Here is a 22,086-nt window from a genome sequence, read left to right on the forward strand (position 1 = left end):
CCCAGTGCCCGCAGTGCCTCCAGTGACCTCCAGGGCCTCCAGGGCCTCCAGTGCCTCAGTACCTCCAGTGCCTTCACTTCCTCCAGTTTGTCCACTGCCTCCACTTCATCTAGTGCCTTCACTGCCTCCAGTTGCTTCCAGTGCCCCCAGTGCCTCCATGGCCTCCACTGCCTCCACTGGCTCCAGGGCCTTCAGTGCATCCAGTGCCTCTAATGCCTCCAGTGTCTAAAGTGCACCCAGTGCCTCTCATGCCTCCAATGCCCCAGTGCCTCCACTGCCTCCTCTGCTTCCAGTGCCTTCAGTGTCTCCATGGCCTCCAATGCCACATATGCCTTCTGTGCCGCCAGTGCCTTCACTGCCTCCACTTCCTCTAGTGCCTCCAATGCCTCTGGTGCCTCCACTGCCTCCAGTGCCTCCACTTCCGCGAGTGCCTCGACTGCTTCTAGTGCCTCCACTGCCTCCAGTGACTCCACTGCCTTCACTGCCTCCACTTCCTCTAGTGCCTCCACTGAATCTAGTGCCTCCACTGCCTCCAGTGCCTTCACTGCCTCCACATCATCTAGTACCTCCACTGCCTCTAGTGCCTCCACTGCCTCCATTGCCTCCAGAGCCTCCAGTGCCTCCACTGCCTCTAGTGCCTCCAATGCCTCCACTGCCTTCACTGCCTCCACTTCCTCTAGTGCCTCCACTGACTCTAGTGCCCCCACTGCCTCCAGTGCCTTCACTGCCTCCACTTCCTCTAGTGCCTCCACTGCCTCTAGTGCCTCCACTGCCTCCATTACCTCCAGAGCCTCCAGTGCCTCCACTTCCTCCAGTGCCTCCACTGCCTCTAGTGCCTCCAATGCCTCCACTGCCTTCACTGCCTCCACTTCCTTTAGTGCCTCCACTGCCTCAAGTGTCACCCATGTCTCCAGTGCCTCCACTGCCCCTTATGCCCACAGTGGCTAGACTGCCTCCAGTTGCTTCCAGTGCCCCCTGTGCCTCCACTGCCTCCAGTGCCACCTAATGCAATATCCCTGCCTCTTGGTCCTGGGCTGTAAGATCTCCTATTGAAAAAACACTTTCATTTGTTTGGGAAATGCACTTTCCAGTGATTCCTTCTACTCACAGAGCCCATGAGAAGGAATTTTTGGGGGAGTCGGAGGATCAGGAGTCTGTAAGGGCTAGGGGCACTCATATTGAGAGGGAGGCCCTTGATGAAACCTAGGCCTCTTCTTATGAATTCGGGCTTCCGGATACTGCTCTTTCCCCTCCTTCCGAAGACTCTGGTCAGAGAACACCCTTTGCAAGACGTCTGCCTTCAGTGCTGCAGCGTCTCTCTCCTCACTGGGATCCCAGTCACATACAGGAATGAGAGGACCCAGAGAAGGCCAAAGATGTCTGTGTGAGAAGTTGGCCTGGCATATGCTGTCCACTATTCTAGTGGGCACCTTGCACCAGTCCAAACGACCCTTATTGATGGTAGGTTTACCTATATAGAAAGCTATCCTAGTGGTAGCTGTGGAGAGCAGCCTTCAGGCTAAGTCTTGAAGGAATGTAAAGCAGCTTGGTTTACCAGTCTATAATCTTATGAATGACCAAATGAAAGGAGAACCATTCCAGGTATATATATATATAATATATATGTTTATTCTAAACACATCCCTCTAGTCTCCTTATGAGGCTAGAGACAAAAGTACATCAAGTAAACTTATTTAGCACACAGTAAATTAGCACAGTATACGATTAGCCCTAGGGGCGTCACAAACCATAAACTAAGAAAGAGGTATAAGAACCACGACGGACAAATATACAAAGCCTAGAGCCTGTAGAACTGCTGGGGCCACCAGGAACCACCCAAGGTAGTGACACAGGGGACGACCCACGGGGGACACGTGCAGTGTCTAAACACAGACGCCAATCACCATTTACTTCTATGGGGAAACTCGCGGTTGGAAAATTACAAAGGAAGGACACTTAGAAGAGGACTTGGAGCAAACCCCTTTAGAACTAGGCAGTTCTAGAGTCAATACCCACGGGAGCACTGGAGTACTCGAGTTACCTCACCCAGGGAAGCCAGATGCATGGGTGTCAGGTTTCGTTGTCGTTTTCAATGGCGATCTGCTGCAAAGTGCTGCTGGCGACCAAGTCGAAAGTGTCCGGGTGGATCCAAGGATGGATCGAAGATCTGAAGAACCTAAAAGCAGAGGGGACAGAGTCTGGGTCACTAGCCAGTGACCAGGAAGGCGATGAGAAGATGCCAACCGATGTTGGTTGATTTCAGGTGAAGAAGGTGAAGCTTGACTCTTCAGCCATGAGGACCAGGAGGTGTTGACGACAACCAGGAGCTGGATTCAAGCTGCCCACAAAGGATGTCGAGTGCTGCAGTGTCGGATTCCGGATAGGACCCAACAAGCCCTGGCAACAGCAACCCACACTGGAAGCAATGATTGGCTTCAGTGCAGACCAGCAAGGTCTGAGGGTCTCACCCTTTGGAGTTGAGTCAGCGCAAATCTGGAGCATCCAGGAAAGCCCAAAAACAGAAGAGTTACCTTCGTGGGGAGCCACCAGTTGACGGATCAGGATCGCAAAGGAGCCTCAAGTGGAAATGCTAGAAGCGGCCCCACAGAACACTCGTGGAGAGGAAGCCCACAATCTTCGGTGCAAATGGTGCTCGGGCTTGGACTACAAGTAGCCCAATGCACAACTTCAGGAAATCTCGGGAAGTTGATGTACTTGCAAATGAGCACGGTTTCCAGGAGTTCTGGACCCACGTCACTCGTGAGGGCAGCGGGTCTCAGCTTTGCTGGGATCCCATGTCAGCCTCTGCGAAGTCTGGAAGTCGATGTCTTGTGTCGCAAATCTGGCAGGATCCAGCGGGAGCCTTGGAAATGCAGACTGGCAAGATGCTTCTTTGCTGCCTGTTTGAACAGGGGAGTCACTCCTTGACCCCAAGGGAGATTCTTCCGTCTACTAGTAGAAATAGAATATCGAAGTTCCAGGATATATGTTGCAGAGTTTCGTCCAGGGTAATCTAAAGTCCTAAGGACTGGGTTCCTATACTTATACTAAGTTTAGGGGTTGGACTTACTCTAGGGTCCCACTTATGGGAGGACCCAGGGAGGGGGTGGTTACACCCTTTCCCTTTGTCCAGTTTCATGCCAGAGCAGGTCCTGCAACCGGTTTGAACTGGGGTATGCACAGGGACACCAAGTGTACCCCCAGCATTGTCTGAAAAGCATTCACTGAATGCACCCACCCAGCCCCAATACACTAAAACCTGTCTGGGAGGTGGTTACACCTCCCTGTGACAGGAAACCTATTGCCCAGGTCTCCCTGCCATAGTTTTGTCCAGCAGCAGGAGGTCAGACTCGTGTCTGTGGCTGCAGCATCCATTTTGTGATGCTCGGGCTCCTTTAAACTATTACCGGTTACGTAAGTGTGTACACGTCTTCTCCCTCTAGAAGGGTGGAATTCTACCCCCGCCGCCAGGACTGGTGGGGGGTAGGATTTCATAGTGTTTGACACCAAACATGACATGTTTCCATGCAGCCATTCCAAAGTTAGCATTAACCGCAAGGTTATAATGCACTTAAGAGTATATGGTCTGGCTGCATCACAGAAAAGCTACAGAGAATAGATTCCAAAAGCTGCAGAGGGGTCCTGCTCATGCATGGGCACCGTCTCACACAAAACCAAGCACTCTGCCTTCAGGATTGATGAGGCCTGCCATAGGAGTGACTTATAGGTTTATATGTGTCAGTGATTAAAGGCAGATATAGGTAGCCTATATCTTAGTAAGGGGTGCATGCACCACATTACCCAGGCTGCAGTAGCAGACCTGTGGTGCTATTTTGGAAGGCTTCCTAGGGGTGGCATAATACATGCTTCAGCCCCTGTAAGGGCTCTGGGGTACCTATGCCCTCAGTACCTAAGGTGCCATATACTAGGGACTCACAAGGGTAACCCAGTAACCAATCTGGAGTATACCTAATGTACATGCAATCAATTTAGAGAGGAAGCAGCTAGGCTGGTGTCCTGGTTAGCAGGGCCCCAGCCAGACTAAAGTCGAAAAACAGTGAAACACCAGCAAAACGTGGGAGTAACCATAGTAAGCAGATCCTACTCTCCTACACAACCCCCCTCCCCCCCAAACGCAGAAACATTAACCTAACCTTGACCAGTTGGGTCTTCATGTTCTAAGTGGAAATACCTGGAGAGTCCATCTGCATTGGCATGGTTACTCCCAGGTCTGTGTTCCACTGTATAGTCCATCCCCTGTAGGGAAATGGACCACCTTAAAAGTTTGGGTTTTTCACCTTCATCTCTTTTAGCCATAAGAGGGGCTTATGGTCAGTCTGAACAGTGAAGTGAGTGCCAAACAAGTATGGCCTCAGCTTCTTCAGAGCCCAAACCACAGCAAAGGACTCCCTCTCAATAGCTGACCAACGTTTCTGTCTAGGGGTCAGCCTTCTGCTAATAAAAGCTACTGGCTGGTCCTGACCTTCATCATTCAATTGTGATAGCACAGCCCCTACCCCCAACTCAGATGCATCTGTTTGAACAATGAATTCCCTGCTTCAGGTAATCAAATGCCTTTTGACAACTTACTGTCCACTAAACTTTCGTAGGCATCCTTTTAGAAGTTAAGTCATTCAGGCGTGTCACAATGGATCCATACCCCTTGACAAATCTTCTGTAGTACCCAGTCAGGCCCAAGAAAGCTCTGACCTGAGTCTGGGTAGTTGGACAGGGCCGTTTCTAGGTGTTTTGCCGCCCTAGGCGAGAATTGAAAAATGCCGCCCCCTCCCTTTTAGTACGATAAGAGCCAGGCACCTCGCCAGGAGGCCACTGCAGCTTGCAGCACCCATTGCCCCTTGCGAGTGTTGCCAATGACAGTACAAACACAATTAGTAATCATCTCACCCCTACAGAGTGACAATTCAGAATATTTCAAGCCCCCAGTGTTAAAAGAATGGCTTTGGTGGCAGATGTAGTCGTTTTTTATGTATATTGGATTAATAAACCACTGTGTTTTTGCTCATCTCCAAATTAGACCACCAGTGCTACCATGCGGCAGATTATCATAGGTGCCGGTGATGACATTTAGGTATCGGTGCTTAGCAACGGAAACCACCTGCTCAAATTAAGCGCTGCGTACAAGAGATGTGTGATAGCCCGGACATGAACACACCATCACAGAGCAAAAAGGAGGTTGAGAGAGTGACCAAGAGGAAGAGGAAGAAATATAGAGTGTGCACACCTCCACATGTAATCTACCACCATGGAGGTTATGCCATAAGATCAAAGTCAGAAATATAGTCTGACATAAGTAGATTGTCCTAAATATCCGTCTATTGAATTAAGAATGTTTCTTACTAACTTCAATTGGGAGATATTTTAGCAAAATATATTCTGACTACGACATTCTGGCCCTGCACCCTCCATGGATACAAGTTATTGAATGCAAGACTTTCTCTTGGCAGTGTCTCTATAATACTCATCAAGCAGCAGTAGCGGCTCATGGTGGGAATGCTGCGGGCGGGGCTGGGGAGGAACAGGGTGGGGGGTAGTAAACTACGGCATACGGCCGACCAGAGGTAAGTAAACAAATAAATAAATAAAACAAATTTCATTGTGGGCGCTGCATTGCCAAATGTGATGCAGTGCGTGCTACAAAATAAGTTTCATTTATTTATTTGTTTGCTTACGTCCGTTGGACCATATTCCGTAGTTTACTACCCCCCACCCAGCTCCTCCCCCACCCCACCCCACTGCCACGCGGCACTCCTAACACGAGCCACTACTGTCAAGAAGGAATACTGGTGCAAACAAAAGAGCCCACTCCCATCTACAGCTATCAAGAAGACTTGTTGTTAATAAGGTAACTTTAAACAATGCAGCTCAGCAGAGAAACATGGAGACAGACTAAAACAGTTTATCTGAAAGGCCCCTCTGGAGTCCCTCCATTTAAGAGAGCACATATATGTTACCGTTCTTGCAATCAGGACATCTTAGATAACATGGCAAACCAATGTAAATCAATTCTGTATCCATAGGTGCTGAGAAGCCTAACCTGCCACTAAACAATATTTTGCATTTAGACAGCATAAGGAACATCGAGGAAAGAGAACTGCATGATGATTTCTCCCAGGCATATATGGTAGAAAACTGTTACACAGGAGTATACCGGTGAGGGGGAGGGGGGCACAAGTTCTCTTCAATTTCGAATATTTCTGTCTGTTAGTGGCTGCAATTATATAGAATTTGACTTGCGCTTACCGATAAATAAAGTTCCTGCTTTCCATTTTGAACCAAAATGGAGTTGGTACATGAATTGAATTGATCTTGGTCTGTCCACATAAGTTTCAGAATAAGGTGCCATTGTGCTGGTGTCATCTAAGATTTCTTCAAAGACTTCCACAGGTCATGAAGTAATCCATCACAGCCTTGCACCGCTCATAAAGATGATCCAGAAATTCCCTTGGGCTTGAAGCCACCCTCCAGTAGATCGAAAAAAGCACTACACACACTGCAGGAGGAAGGTACCTGTAAATTTAAACAGGTGATGCTTGCAGCTTTTATCATCTCTTCCAGTCAGCCTGTATTGAACAGGAAGGACTCCGCTAATACACACCTGTGCAATAGGGTAGATGCTTCAAACCATCACAACTCATGGCTGCCATTAGCGGAGCTACAGGACCCACTTGCGGACAGTTCAGCAGAAACTACTCATCAGCAAAACACCGAAGCTTCTAAAATGCATCAGATGGCCTGTCAAACTACCCCGAGCAGCGAATGGCAAGCTGTTAGAAGCAGCTTGCTCAGTATAAACACACTATGCTGACTCCTGTCATATAAGTTTCATTGCTGTCAGCAACCCAAACACATGTAATGATTTGTCGCAGCCAAAGTCCAAGTTCCATCCACAGGTCTACATATCACATTGTGAACATAGCTAAAATCTGAAGGCTACAATAACAGCATTTTATAGTGATGCAATACCAAAATGTGGATGTGACATGGTTTTCCATTAAATGTAGTGGTGATCCAAATGACCTCATAGGCAGCCAAACATTTATTTAAATTATTTCCTTTACAAAATGGACAACAATAGCATACCGGTGTCAGGCTTCTGCCAGTTTAGTAATCAGCACTTCCTGTATTCCAGTGGCCACACAACTGCATGTTGTGGTCTCTGAAGGGTGGCCAGACTCTGACACTTGCTGATGGAGTGTTTCAGGTGGCGGTTGCAAAGAGCAGTAAAACTGTGATTGGCAAGGGAGCTCTTCCGTTCAATAACAAATGTATGCAGCCGTGGTGGTCCTCCTGTCATTTGTCATACAATATTTGGATCCCATTCCACACCAAACCTACCATGGGGTTATTAACAAATATTACAAACGGAATGGAGGTTCAGCTATTAAAGCACACACTTTGGCTGGAAGCACGAATCCTCCTCCAGAGAAGTTCAAGCTAGACCCTGCAAGCACTTGAAGGAACCCTTCCCAGCATATTTTCTCTCTCTTCTTCCCCTGACACTTCTAGCTACAGCAATCAAAGCCGCTACGATACACAGTCTATAATATAGACTGTGTGTATCGTATAAAGCTCCTTTATGAATGTTTTATGGTTTTGACGAAGTGAATGAAAATGTCTCTGAACATTTAAACCGACTGACTCGGCGATGGCGCAGGTACTGGCTGGAAACGCTGCTGCCACTCCTTCTAAAGCAGGTGCGCGTGCGCTTGCACTCCACTGATAGGTGCTGCTGCTGCCTGCATGTTTTTTGCCGCCCCCCACCTTTTGCCGCCCTAGGCGGTCGCCTAGTCCTGCCTAATGGCAGAAACGGCCCTGTAGTTGGAGCAACCCAGCCCATGATGGTTTGGATTTTGCTCTGCAATGGTTGAACCTGGCCCCCATCTACAAGGTGGCCCAAGTACACAACCTGACTCTGCCCTATCTGGCACTTAGTAGCCTTGATAGTCAGGCCTGCTTTTTGCAGGGCCTCCAAAACATTTTTCAGGTGAACCAGGTGATCCTTCCAGGTGGAGCTAAAGACAGCTATATCATCAAGATATGCAGCACAGTAGTCTTCCAGGCCTGTTAGGTCTTTGTTCACCAACCTTTGAAAGTGGCAGGTGCATTCTTCAGACCAAAGGGCATTACCAAAACTGATAGTGCTCCCTAGGGGTTGAAAATGCTGTCTTTGGCTTTGCATCATCAGCTAATCTGATCTGCCAGTAGCCAGCTGTTGGATCAAATATGCTCAGAAACTTGGCTGAGGCCAAAGTATCTATAAGCTCATCTGCTCTTGGAATTGGATGGGCATCAGTCCTAGTGACTGCATTGAGACCTCTGTAGTCTACACAAAACCTCATCTCTCTCTTACCACCCAAGGTGTGAGGTTTTGGTACCAAGACCACTGAACTAGCCCAAGGGCTCTCTGAGGGTTCAATAACTCCCAAATCCAACATTTTCTGGACGTCTGTCCTGATACAGTCCCTGACATGATCTGGTTGCCTGTAAATCTTATGTTTAACAGGCAGACTGTCCCCAGTGTCCACTTCATGAGTGCACCAGGGGGTCTGACTTGTAGTCAGAGAGAACATATATCTAAACCAACTGAGCACCTGTCTGCAATCAGTTTGCTGCTGAGCAGTGAGGCTGCCTGCCAATGCTACACCATCTACTGCCCCCATCTACTGCCCCTTCATCCGGGTTCTGAGTGAGCAGGTCTGGGAGAGGGTCACTCTCCTCCTCCTGTCCTTCATCAGTAGCCATGAGCAACGCCACTGTCTCTGGGCTGCCAATATGTGGTGACGGTGGCACGGACGGTCAAGGGTGTTGCATGCCTGTATAGGCGCATGGTTTCGGAGGCTATCACCCCACTGTTGCCTCTGAAGGCGAAATGGGATGCTGACCTGGCGACGGAGATCCCTGAGGAAGCGTGGTCTAGCATAGTGGAACGGGCCTGGAAAGGGACGCACAACGCTAGGTTTCAGCTGGTGCACTTTTATGTCCTGCATAGGGCCTACCTGACCCCTGACAAACTGCATAAATATTTCTCGACCCATCCGGCGGCCTGCCCGCGATGCCCGGCGGACTTGGCTGATTTCCAACACATGTTCTGGTCCTGTCCAGAGTTAAGTTCCTTTTGGCAGGAAGTAGTGGATAGCCTAAGGGAGGTTACGGAGAGGGACTTACAATTCACCATGGCACACTGCATTCTACATTGGTTCCCACACACATCAAAGAACATAATTACTAGCAAGTTTCTGGACCTGGGACTACTTTTAGCGAAACGTGCCATAACATCCCAATGGAAGGCGAGTAGGGGCCCCACTGTAGAGAGATGGAAGGCTGAGCTTAACAAATGGGCCCGGTGTGAGGGGGAGCTCCGTTTGCAGTCTGCGCTTAGGGCAGGCACTGACACAGCTCTAGAGAGGGCCAGGGTCTGGGAGAGGTTGGTCTTAGACCTCACACTTTTGGACCTGGATGATGAAGACTCCCCCGCGCATAGCCCTGCTCCCGCGGCGCCGCCGCCTGGGGTGGTGATGGCCTAGCCTCCTTCCCTTGTTTCCCTACTTCCTACGTGATGACTGGCAGTTTTTGTTGAGTACTCCTGATGGTCTGGTTCGGGTCTGGCTTAGACGGGATGGATGCAAGCTCGCTCTGGTGGTACTCTGACACGATTAGGGGGTGGGGGGTAGGGAGAGGGGCAGGGGGGTAGGACTAGGAGAGGGGGTGGGGGGCTGGGCAGGAGGGGGGATGTTGTTCAGGGGTGGGGGGGAGGGTTTATCTGGTTTGTTAGGAAATTACGGAGGTGAGGGGGATGGGGGGACCGAAAAGCAGCCCTGCCATCTTCCGGACAACTGGTTGTCGCTGAGCCATACTAACTTTTCCAGCTCATGGCTTTCTCCGTTATTACGCCGCTCGACCTCCGGGTTGTGAGCTAACTGGCTGTGTGACACATGCAATGGAGAATCGTATTTTACAACAGACAACGGTTGGAATGATATATGACCTGTTTGTACAATCTATTTCCCTGCAATAAAAAGATATTTAAAAAAAAATCAGTAGCCATGAGCAAGCCCATGTCTGCCCTGTCAACATATGGTTTCAGTCTGTTGACATAAACCTCTCTGTGGGGGCTCCTGGGAGTTCCTAGGTCTACCAAATAGGTAACCTCTCCCTTCTATTCAACAATAGTGTGGGGTCCACTCCACTTGTCTTGGAGAGCTGCTGGGGCCACAGGCTCCAACACCCACACTTTCAGTCCTGGCTGGTAAACAGTCAGTACAGCCTTTTGGTCATGCCAGGCTTTCTGTCATTCCTGGCTAGCCTCAAGGTTTTTAGTTGTCTTTTTCATATACTCAGCCATCCTGGAGCAGAGACCAAGTACATAGTCCACTATTTCCTGTTTAGGGGGTTTGAGAGGTAACTCTCATCCCTCCTTCACCAGACACAATGGGCCCATTACAGGATGCCCAAACAGAAGTTCAAAGGGGCTATAGCCAACCCCCTTCTGAGGAACCTCCCTGTATGCAAATAAAAGACAGGGTAGCAGGATGTCCCATCTCCACCTAAGCTTTTCTGGGAGACCCTTGATCATACCCTTTAAGGTTTTGTTGAATCTTCCAACTAAACCATTGCATTGTGGGTGATAGGGGGTGGTGAGTTTGTAATTCACTCCACACTTCTTCCACATTGCAGTCAAGTAGCTAGACATAAAAGGTTTTACCTCTGTCAGATACTACCTTCTTAGGGAAACCGACTCTTGAGACCAACACTCCCAAGAAGGCTCTTGCCACAACAGGTGCTGTAGTGGTCCTAAGGGGAATTGCCCTTGGGTACCTAGTGGCATGGTCCACCACCACTAGGATAAACCTGTGCCCAGATGCTGTCTGAGGATTCATTGGTCCAACAATGTCAATTCCCACTCTTTCAAAGGGAACCCCTGTAGGAGAGTAGGGTCTGCTTCCTATGGTCACCCCCACCTATGGCAGGCCTTAACAATCCTGGAGGCAGAGTGCTTGGTTTTATGTGAGAGGGTGCCCTAGCATGAGCTGAGCCCCTCTGCAGCTTTCGGAACCATCTCCTTATCGCTGTTCCATGATATAGCTATACCATATACTCTAAAGTGCATTATAATCCTCACGGTTAATGCTAACTTTGGTTTGGCTTTATCAAAACATGTCGTGTAAGGTGTCAAACACTTTGGAATACTACCCCCCTCCCCCCACCAGTTCTGGTGGTGGGGGTAGCATTCCACCCTTCTAGAGGGAAAAGACATTTATGTTACTGCTTTACCCGGTTAAAGTTAAACAGAGCCTCAGCATCACAAAATGGATGCTGCGGCCACAGACACGAGTCTGACCTCCTGCTGCTGGGGGAAATTCCAGCATTGGAGGCCTGGACAGTAGGTTTCCTGTCAAGGGAGGTGCTACACCTCCCCAGACAGCCTGTAATGTATTGAAGCAGGGTGGGTAGAATGGAAAGATGCTTTTCCAGACACTGCCTGGGGCACACAAGGTGCTCCATGCATAGCCCGGTTCAAACCAGTTGAAATCCATAGGAGGGACCTAGCAGGTAATCCAGGCCGTTTGTTTAGTATAAAGATAGGAGCTGTGTCCCCCGAGTTTAGATTATCCCGGAATGAAACTCTGATATGAAACTCTTGGACCTTCGACCTTCGATGTTCTATTCTGACTAGAAGACTGAAGACATCTCCCTTGTGGTCAAGGAGTGACCACCCTATGAAAACAGGCACCACCAGTAACTTGCTGGTCCCGCCGGAACCCGAAGACTCAGCGACACTGGAACTGGACTCTAAAACCTCTCTGACTCCGACCCACATCCACAGCAAAGCTGAGACCCGTGGCGGACAAGAGAGACGTGGGACCGGACACCCTGGACATCCTGCATTTTGCTAACAGTGTAACTACTGAGGCATCTTCGCAGTTGTGCATTGGGGTACGAGAAGCCCCAGACCCGAGCGCTATTTGCACTGAAGCTCAGCCCCACACACTCTATGAGTGCCACGTGGGGCACGCTCTTGCATTTCAGCTCAATGCATCTTCCCAGTTGCTAGCCCACTGGCTAGTGAGCCCCCTGAAGACAAACCTTTGAAACTAAACTGCTTTCCTGGTTGCTCCAGGCTTGTTCCAGCTTCCGGGCAAAGGTGAAGCCCCTCAGACCTTGCTGGTCTAACCCGAAGCCAATCTTTACTTCCTGCGTGAATTGCGTTTGCCAAGGCTTGTTGAGTCCAATCTGGATACCCACACCGCAGTCCACTAGATCCTTTGTGGGACAGCTCGAATCCAGCTCCTGGCCATCGTCGATACCTCCTGGTCCTCATGGCTGTAGAGACAAGCTTCACCTATTCACCGAGATCATCGCGACATCGCCTGGTTCCTTCCTGGTCACTGGCTAGTGACCAAGACTCTGTCCTCTCTGCTTTCAGGTTCTGCACTTCTTGGATCCACCCTTGGATCCACCCGGACATTCTTCGACTGGCCACCTGTAGCACTTCTTTTGCAGATCTCCATTGAAAGCATCGACGAAACCCGATACGAAAAGACACCTATGCACCCGGTTTCCCTGGCTGAGGTAACTCGAGTACTCCGGTGCTACCGTGGGTATTGACTCTCCAAGTGTCCTAGTTTAAAGGGGTTTTGTCGTACTCCATCCGGAAGTTCAGTTAAACAGTAAATTTGTAACTTCTTCGTTCTCCATTGTAAGTCAAAGGTAACTCGCGACTGTGTTTAGACACTGCACGCGTCTCCCATGGGTCTCCTACTTCCTAACCTTTGGTTGTCTAGTGTAGGCCCAGCGATTCCCTAGGCCCTAGGCTGATTCACTATTTCTGAAGTGGTTCTTATACCACTTACTTAGTATATGGTTTGTGAGGCCCCTAGGGCAAAACTGTATCTGTGCAACTTATCGTATGCTAATTGAGTAACTTGTGATGTATTTCGGTCTATGACCTCATAAAGAGTTCAGAGGGGTTATGTTAGAAATAAAGTTATATATATATGATATATACCTTGTGTGGTGTGGTGTCCTTTCATTTGGTGTTCAAGGGTTTATAATTGGTTAACTTCTCACAACCCCCACAGGTAGTGGTATCAGGGGGATCCTTTGTGGTGCCACCTGCCTAACCACTGGCTTGACAGGTTACACACGAGCGACAAAACTCCTTTGTGTCTTCAGACATATGGGGCCAATGAAAGTGAAGGACAATTCGGTCCCAAGTCTTGTTTTGGCCCAGGTGTCCTGCCAAAGGAATATCATGGGCTAGTGTCAATAGGAAGGCCCTGAACTTCAAAGGTATAACCAACCTCCTGGCTGTACCAGGCTTGTGGTCTCTACTCTCTGAATACAGGAGTCCATCATCCCAATAAATCTTATGGGTGCCACTAGCATTCCCAGCAGCCTCAGCAGCAGCTTGCTGTCTGAGGGGTTCAAGAGAAGGGCAGCTCAGCTGCTCCTGACTCAGATCTACCCTGGAAGGGTCCCCTGTCCCTAAGAACTCAACATGATCAGGCTCAAGCTCCTTTGGGACAGTTCCTTCTTCAGGAGCACAATCATCTCCCTCAAGAGACAGATCATCACTCTGAGTCAGTGGGGAACAGGGCCGGACTGGGAACTAAGACCCGCCCTGGCAAAGTGCTCGGCCGGCTCCGCTTCCCACTCGGGGGGGTTGGAGGTGCTGCCGAGCTCTTTGCCAGGGCCGGTTTTCGGACGATTCTGTTACAGGGCCGATTTTGCAGCTATGCTGCAAAAACAGCCCTGTAACAAACAAGGCCTCCAGGGGCCTCAAACCGGCCCCCACCCGTGAGGCGCACCCGGGGATTGCCCATTGCCCCCTATGGCCAGTCCGGCCCTGGCAGGGAAGGCACTGCCGTAACCCTACTGCTCATTTTCTTGGAAGGTACCTGGTCCATTATTCCAGAATCCAGGGCTTGTTCAGTGTTAGACTTTCTGACTTGTGTCCCAGTCACAGCAAACACATGTGCACGGATCCCTAACATTTCTGCATGGGTCCTTAACTCCACTCCAGACCAGGCTGAAGTCTCTAAAGCATTTCCAAGCAAGCATTCTACAGGGAGGTCTTCACTTACCACAACTTTCTTAAGTCCAGTTACCCCTCCCAAGGAGAAATTAACAACTGCCAGGGCATGGTTGGTTCTGACATTGCTAGCATTGGTCACTTGGTATAGTTTACCACGTATGATCTGTACAGGGTCCACAAAGTCTTGTGTCACCATAGTGACACTTGCCCCTGTGTCCCTGTAGGCCAAAGCCTCTTCTCCATTTATCAAAGGCTGTTGTCTGTACTTGCCCAAGTTACTGGGACTCAAAGAGGACATATCCATGCATCCATCACAGATCAAGACAGCCTGAGTTGGCACTCTGACTAGGCCAGAGCCCATCTCAGTACCCAGGTTAACCCTACTACACCCTTCTGCTGAGTACCACCACGTGGAGCTGAACTAGGTGGAACAGTTGCCTTAGGGGCAATGGTGGCTGGAGTTTTGACTTGTTACAGTCACTAGTTGACGCTCTCAGTAGCGGTCGCTCCCCACGCTCCCTGCTCTACTCCTGGTATCGTTTGGGCTACGCTCTTTGCTCTCCTCAGAGTATTGTACATCTGCTGGCTGCTGTGCATATTCGCGCTATATTGCGATAAGCTTTGCCGAATTGTAGAATTAATTTAACCTTCAGCGCTCGCTGTGTTGCTCTGATTATAAGTGCATTGCTTGTGTTGTGCTTTGATTATTTGTAGCGCTTTATTGAAACATTGTGTAAGCTGCTTGATTTTGGCTTTGTGCCCCAGCCTCTCTCTAGTTTCGTTTTTTGCTACTGCTGCCATTTTGTTGTTGTTGTGCCTCGGAGACCGTCCGCTACACCTCGCCCCGACCTCCCAGCTGATCCTCCCTCGCCCCTCCCCCCTCCACTTCTCCACTTATGACAGATGCATTTGCGCGCAGCATTCACGCGCAGCGGTCGCGCTCCATGCGCGCCGAAGGTGCGCCAAAGGTAAGCCTGTCTACGCCCGTCCGCGCCTGGACCGCGCCCAGCGCCAGACCCCCTGACTCCCGCAAACCGCACTCCTCCCGCATAACGTATGACGCCGCCACCCTCTTAGCCATTAACCCCGGACGCACACCACAATGCTACGAAGCTGCCTCAGGACGTACCCACGGTCCCTTCGCCTGCCACTCCTGCAAGTTTGCCTGCATCAAGACCCACACCAAATCCACTAACTCCAAACACAGCTCCGACTCTAACCACCTGAAGTGCATCCTGCTGAACACCCGCTCGGTCCACAGATACGCCACTGAACTCTGGGACCTACTCGACACTGCTTCACCGGACATCGCCTTCCCTACAGAAACCTGGATGAACGCATCATCAGCACCCGACATCGCCATAGCCATCCCGGACGCTTACAAGATCATCCGAAAAGACCGCACCAACCAAACAGGAGGAGGCATCGCCATCGTCCATAAGAACACCATCAGAATCACGACCAGCTTCGACGATAACCTTGCAACCGCCGAACACCTCCACTTCCAGATCCACACCGACTCCAGGCCCACACTTAGAGGCACCCTCATCTACAGACCACCAGGAACCCGTAAACAATTCAGCAAAGACATCACTGACTTCATCAGCCCACATGCCCTCCCCTCCGAGAACTACATTCTACTGGGAGACCTCAACTTCCACCTGGAAAAGAAAAACGACAGCAACACCACCACCCTTCTGGACAACCTGGCCAATCTCGGACTCAAACAACTTGTTGACACCCCCACCCTGTAGCCTGACATACGCTCGACTCTATCTTCACCTCCTGCAAACACAGCTCCTTCGATGACACCACAGCTCTCCATTGGACGGACCACAGCTGTGTTCACTTCAGCTACTAAACTACCACGACCCACAACCCCCCACAACCTATTCCTCGAAGAAACTGGATCACCACCGACCAACTCCTCACATCGCTCAACCAAAAACCCTCCCGCCCTCTCATCGGACCCAAACCAAGCTGCCACCAAACTCAAACAATGGATCACTCACAGCGTTAACGAATTAGCACCATTGAAAAACCACCAAACCAAACAGGGTAGCAAAAAGGCCCCCTGGTTCAACGATGACCTTAAGAAATCCAAGAAACTATGCTGTACTCTCGAGAAAACATGGAGAAAAAACCCAACCACTGACAACCTGATCACCTTCAAGGCAGCCACCCGCAAACACCACCAATTGATCCAATCCACCAAGAAATCAGCATTCAAGGATCGACTCGACAGTCAACAACGCCCATAACAGCAAGGAACTATTCAACATCGTCAAAGAATTTACCAACCCCACCGCAGCCTCAAACGACATTACTCCCTCCCAACACCTCTGTGATTCGTTATCCTCTTTCTTCTACAACAAAATCGCCCACATACATAACAGCTTTAAGAACATTTCCAAAGAACAGTCCACTCCACCCACCTCCGAACCTAAACCGCTCTCTAACAACCTTAGCGCCTCGAACCCAATCACCACTGAAGACACCATCCGCCTAATGAACTCCATCCATTCAGGTTCACCAACCGACCCCTGTCCCCACCACATCTTCAACAAAGCAGACTCCATCATCGCACCCCATCTCCGTGATGTCATTAACTGCTCCTTCAACTCTGCCACCTTGCCAGAAAGCTGGAAACACGCCGAACTCAGCGCCCTCCTGAAGAAACCCACAGCAGACCCCTCTGAACTTAAGAACTACTGCCCCATTTCCCTCCTCCCATTCCCTGCCAAAGTCATTGAGAAAGTCGTCAATAGCCAGCTCGCCGCCTTCCTTGAATCCAACAACTCCCTCGACACCTCACAGTCCGGCTTTCGAGCCAAACACAGCACCGAAACCGCCCTCATTGCAGCGACAGACGACATCCGAACACTACTGGACAACGGAGAAACAGTTGCCCTCTTCCTACTCGACCTCTCCGCCGCCTTCGACACAGTCTGTCATAGCACCCTCATACAACGCCTCAGCAACATTGGCATACAAGGAAAAGCCTTGGACTGGATCATATCGTTCCTCGTCGGGAGAACCCAGAGAGTCCGACTCCCCCCATTCAAATCAGAGGTCACCGAAGTCATCTGCGGAGTACCACAATGATCATCACTCAGTCCCACCCTCTTCAACGTTTACATGAGTCCCCTCGCATCCATCGCGCGACAACACAACCTCAACATCATCTCCTACGCTGACGACACCCAGCTGATCCTTTCCCTCACCAAAGACCCTAACACCGCCAAAACCAATCTTCATGAAGGCATGAAAGAAGTAGCTGAATGGATGAAAAAACAGCCGCCTAAAACTTAACTCAGACAAAACGGAAGTCCCCATCCTAGGATCATCCCCCTCCTGCCTGGGACGACTCATGGTGGCCATCGGCCCTGGGCACAGCACCCATACCCACAGACCACGCACGTAACCTAGGCTTCATCCTAGACTCCTCCCTCTCGAAGACCAGACAAGTCAACGCCGTCTCATCCTCTTGCTTCAACGTACTTCGTATGCTCAAAAAAATCTTCCGTTGGATCCCCACCGAAACAAGAAAGACTGTCACCCACGCACTGGTCACTAGCCGGAACCACAGCCAAATTCCAGAAAAAACTCCAACGCATCCAAAATGCATCAGCCAGACTCATATTGGACATCCCTCGCCAAGCTCACATTACCGGTCACCTGAAAGACCTCCACTGGCTTCCCGTCAACAAGAGAATAACGTTCTGTCTCCTCACCCACGCACACAAGGCCCTCTACAAACTAAGACCCGAATGCCTCAACACACGACTGTCCTTCTACACACCCACCCGCCAACTAAGATCCTCCAATCAAGCCCTCGCCGCAGTTCCGCGCATCCACAGATCCACCATGGGAGGAAGAACCTTCTCCTACTTGGCGGCCAATACCTGGAATTCTCTCCCCACTCACCTCCGCCTTACACAGAACAACATTTCCTTCAGAAAGGAACTTAAAACCTGGCTATTCGATAAATAATGCACCCCCTCCCACAAGCGCCTTGAGACCCTCTGGGTGAGTAGTGCGCTATACAAATTCCTTACATGAACTTGAACTAGTCCAATGGCTAATCTGTTTACAGATTTTACACCATGGTTTCTTTTGGCCTTTTCCTTTCTTATAAGATTGGTAATCCCCACAAGTAGAAGATTCTTGGGGGCCTTGTGAAGACTTTTGGTCTTTACCCTTCTCCCCACCCTTATTAGGATCTTGCTTCTTCTGGTCACCACCTTGGTTCTGTACTGTCTGCTTCACCCTGGTTCTGACCCATTTGTCTGCCTTCTTTCCCAATTCTTGGGGAGAGGTCAAATCAGAGTCTACCAGGTGCTGATGCAACAGCTGATTTTGACAGTTATTAAGGATCTGCTCCCTCATGATCAAGTTATACAATCCGGTATAATCAGACACTTTACTGCCCAGTAACCAGCTCTCCAGAGCCTTAGTAACACAATCAACAATGTAAACCCAGTGCTGTGTCTTTGCCTTTTGGGTATCTCTGAATTGTATCCTATGCTGCTCAGTGGTTAGGCCAAACCCACCTATACGTGCACTCTTCAGGACTTTGTGATTATCAGTATCCTCTTCTCTGGCAGTGAGGAGCTTTTCTCTACCTTTGTCTGAAAAGGAGAGCCACAAGATTGCTGTCCACTGCTCCTGGGGTACCTTCTGTACTTTGCAGGCCCTCTCCAGTGCAGTTATCCATTTGTGGATGTCATCCCCACTCTTGTAGGGAGGGACTATCTTGCTTACGTTTTTATGGTCATAAAACCTATCCCTACCTCTAGGGATATTGCTGCCACCATGGGACTCTAGTCCCATCTTTTTCATGCTCTCTCGAGCTCTAGGGACTCCCTTTCTGAGGCTACTCTTTGTTTCCTTATCTCCAGTTGTGCTTCTTCAACCCTCAACTGGTTCTCTCTCTTTTCTTGGGAGTTGTCCCTCCTATAAAAAGAGACAGAAGACCCTACTGATGTACCAGAATGGTTAGACTCCAATGAAGGAGATCTTGACCTTCTAGGCACACCTTCAACTCTTTATGGGGGGACAAAGAAAGGGCCCTGCTGGCCTTCTCCATCTCCAGTGGGTGCTGGTTCTCCCAGGTCCAGGTTATTGTCACCTGTCTGTTCAGCATCAGAGTCTGAGGTCTGTGAATTCGAACCACTGGCTTCTTCCTCTTCTGCTGCTCCCACCCCGCTGCCTACCCTTTCATGCTCTAGAGCCTTTCTCTGGTCATCAAGCATTAACACCTCTCTGAGATGCTAGGTGGTTGCATTTTTGGGTGTCTTCAATTTCCTCCTAGTACAAAGAGCCCTTAACTCTTGAAAAGGGAATGTGTCATACTTGGATGTCTGTAAGCTACCGACATCTGGCAGGGATCCACTGATTCCTGGCCTTGAAGACATAAATAGTGAGGTGTGGTGTATGCACTACCTACTCTAGTTGGATACCTACTGGACTCTCTTGAGTTGTAGAAAGGGTGTGCTTAAGCCCTTGACACACAATTCTAAGTTCAGTAGACCGTACTGTATTTAAGCTTGTATTATATGTACCTCTGGTACCTTTAGTGGTTTTAAAATGATCAATCACTTGAGAGTATCTGGTAAAGCAATGGCAAGCTGGAATCCCACTCTCTGCAGACCAATGAGAGAAGTTGGCCGGGCATATGATGTCCACTCTTCTAGTGGGCATCTTGCACCACTTCAAATGACCCTTATTGATGGTAGGTTTAAAGACAACCTATATAGAAAGCTATCCTAGTGGTAGCTGTGGAGAGCAACCTTCAGGCTAAGTCTTGAAGGAATGTAAAGCAGCTTGTTTTACTAGTCTATAATCTCATGAATGACCAAATGAAAGGAGAAACACACCAGGCATATATATAAACTATATGTATTTATTCTAAACACATCCCTCTAGTTTATTTATAAGGCTAGAGGCAAAAGTACATCAAGTAAACTTATTTAGCACACAGTAAATTTCACAGTATACGATTACCTGTAGGGGCGTCACAATCCATATACTAAGAAGGTGGTACAAGAACCATGACTGACATAGATACAAGGCCTAGAGCCTGTAGAACCACTGGGGCCACCAGGAAACACCCAACTTAGTGACACAAGGGACCCACGGGGGATGCGTGCAATGTCTAAACACAGATGCGAATCACCATTAACTTCTATGGGGAAAGTCACGGTTGGAAAATTATAAATAAGGACACTTAGAAGAGGACTTAGAGCAAACCCCTTTAGAACTAGGCAGTTCTAGAATCAATACCCACTGGAGCACCGGAGTACTCAAGTTACCTCACCCAGGGAAGCCGGGTGCATAGGTGTCTTTGGGTGCCGGGTTTCGTCGTCGTTTTCAATGGCGATATGCTGCAAAGTGCTGCTGGAGGCCAAGTCGAAAGTATCCGGGTGGATCCAAGGATGGATCGAAGATCTGAAGAACCTGAAAGCAGAGGGTACAGAGTCTGGGTCACTAGCCAGTGACCAGGAAGGCGATGAGAAGATGCCAACCGATGTCGGGTGATTTCAGGTGAAGAAGATGAAGCTTGACTCTTCAGCCATGAGGACCAGGAGGCGACGATGATGACCAGGAGCTGGATTCAAGCTGTCCCATAAAGGATGTCGAGTGTTGTGGTGTCAGATTCCAGATGGGACACAACAAGCCTTGGCAACAGCAACTCACGCAGAAAGCAAAGATTGGCTTCGGTGCAGACCAGCAAGATTTCAGAGACTCACCCTTTGGAGGGGAGTCAGGGCACATCTGGAGCAACCAGGAAAGCCCAAGAAACAGAAGAGTAACTTTTGTGGGGACCCACCAGTCAATTGACCAGTGATTGCGAAGGAGCCTCGAGCGGAAATGCTAGAAGCGGGCCCACAGAACACTCATGGAGTGTAGGCCCACATTCTTCTGTGCAAATGGTTCTCGGGGCTTGAACTATAAGTAGCCCAATGCACAACTTCGGGAAAGCTCGGGAAGTTGATGCACTTGCAAATGTGCACGTGTCCAGGAGTTCCGGTCCCACGTCACTCGTGAGGGCAGCGGGTCTCAGCTTTGCTGGGATCCAGTGTCAACCTCTGAAAAGTCTGAAAGTCCATGTCCTGTATCACAAATCCGTCGGGATCCGGCAGGACCCTCGGAAATACAGACCGGCAAGATGCTTCTTTGGTGCCTGTTTGAACAGGGGAGTCACTCCTTGACCCCAAGGGAGATTCGTCTGTCTTCTAGTTGAAATAGAATGTCGAAGTTCCAGGGTATATGTTGCAGTGTTTGGTCCAGGGTAATCTAATGTCCTAAGGAATGGGTTCCTATACTTATACTACTTATACTAAGTTTAGGGGTTGGGTTTACTCTAGGGTCCCACCTGTGGGAGGACCCAGGGAGGGGGTGGTTACACCCCTTTCCCTTTGTCCAGTTTCATGCTAGTGAACCATTAAACATTAATCAAATTTATTCACAATAGCAATAAATACATACACTCATCAGAGCGCATTGCCAAATAATCGCAATGAGCTACAACTACAATACATTAGAAGAAAATGATAACAATACATTCATCATAGTGCCCCAAGAGGAAGAAAGAGAGGGTAGCGTGATGCTGTGAAGAAGAAGGGAAGATGTGTAAGAAAGGATAATTAATGTGACCACAGATTATTTCAAAATTAGCATACAAAACTAGATTGGCTTCAGATCCCTGAGCCAAGAGATGGAATAACTGATTTCCAAAAGTTCATCAATAATCATGTATATGACGCTGATACTCAATATACAAAATTGGGGCGGCGTCAGCTGATGTATAAGAGAGTAGCCGTCGACGTTTCGCCCCCAAAACTACAACTGTAGGCGTGGTTGAAACCTTACACCGGGGTCTTCATCCGGACAAAAACGTGAAACCCAAGAGTACACTATGAATTCATGGTGGGTGGAATATATAATTGCCACGGGATGATAAACCAAAGCATCAGTTCAATCAATCAAGTAGCTTCGTTGCCATATAGACGCTGCCAAGGTCATCA

General features: G+C 49.4%; 1 protein-coding gene across 1 annotated transcript in view; it reads right to left on the reverse strand.

Moving 5' to 3' along the window:
- Window positions 1-209: 209 nt before the first annotated feature.
- The window catches only part of LOC147699065 (uncharacterized), a 40,665-nt gene continuing 18,788 nt past the window's right edge, over window positions 210-22,086 (reverse strand). The window contains exon 4 of the mRNA XM_086936298.1: window positions 210-928. Coding sequence (XP_086792424.1) covers window positions 210-928 — 719 coding nt within the window. The remainder of the gene's footprint in view (window positions 929-22,086) is intronic.

Source organism: Lissotriton vulgaris, chromosome 8, assembly GCF_964263255.1.
Source record: "Lissotriton vulgaris chromosome 8, aLisVul1.2, whole genome shotgun sequence".
Lineage (NCBI taxonomy): Eukaryota > Metazoa > Chordata > Amphibia > Caudata > Salamandridae > Lissotriton > Lissotriton vulgaris.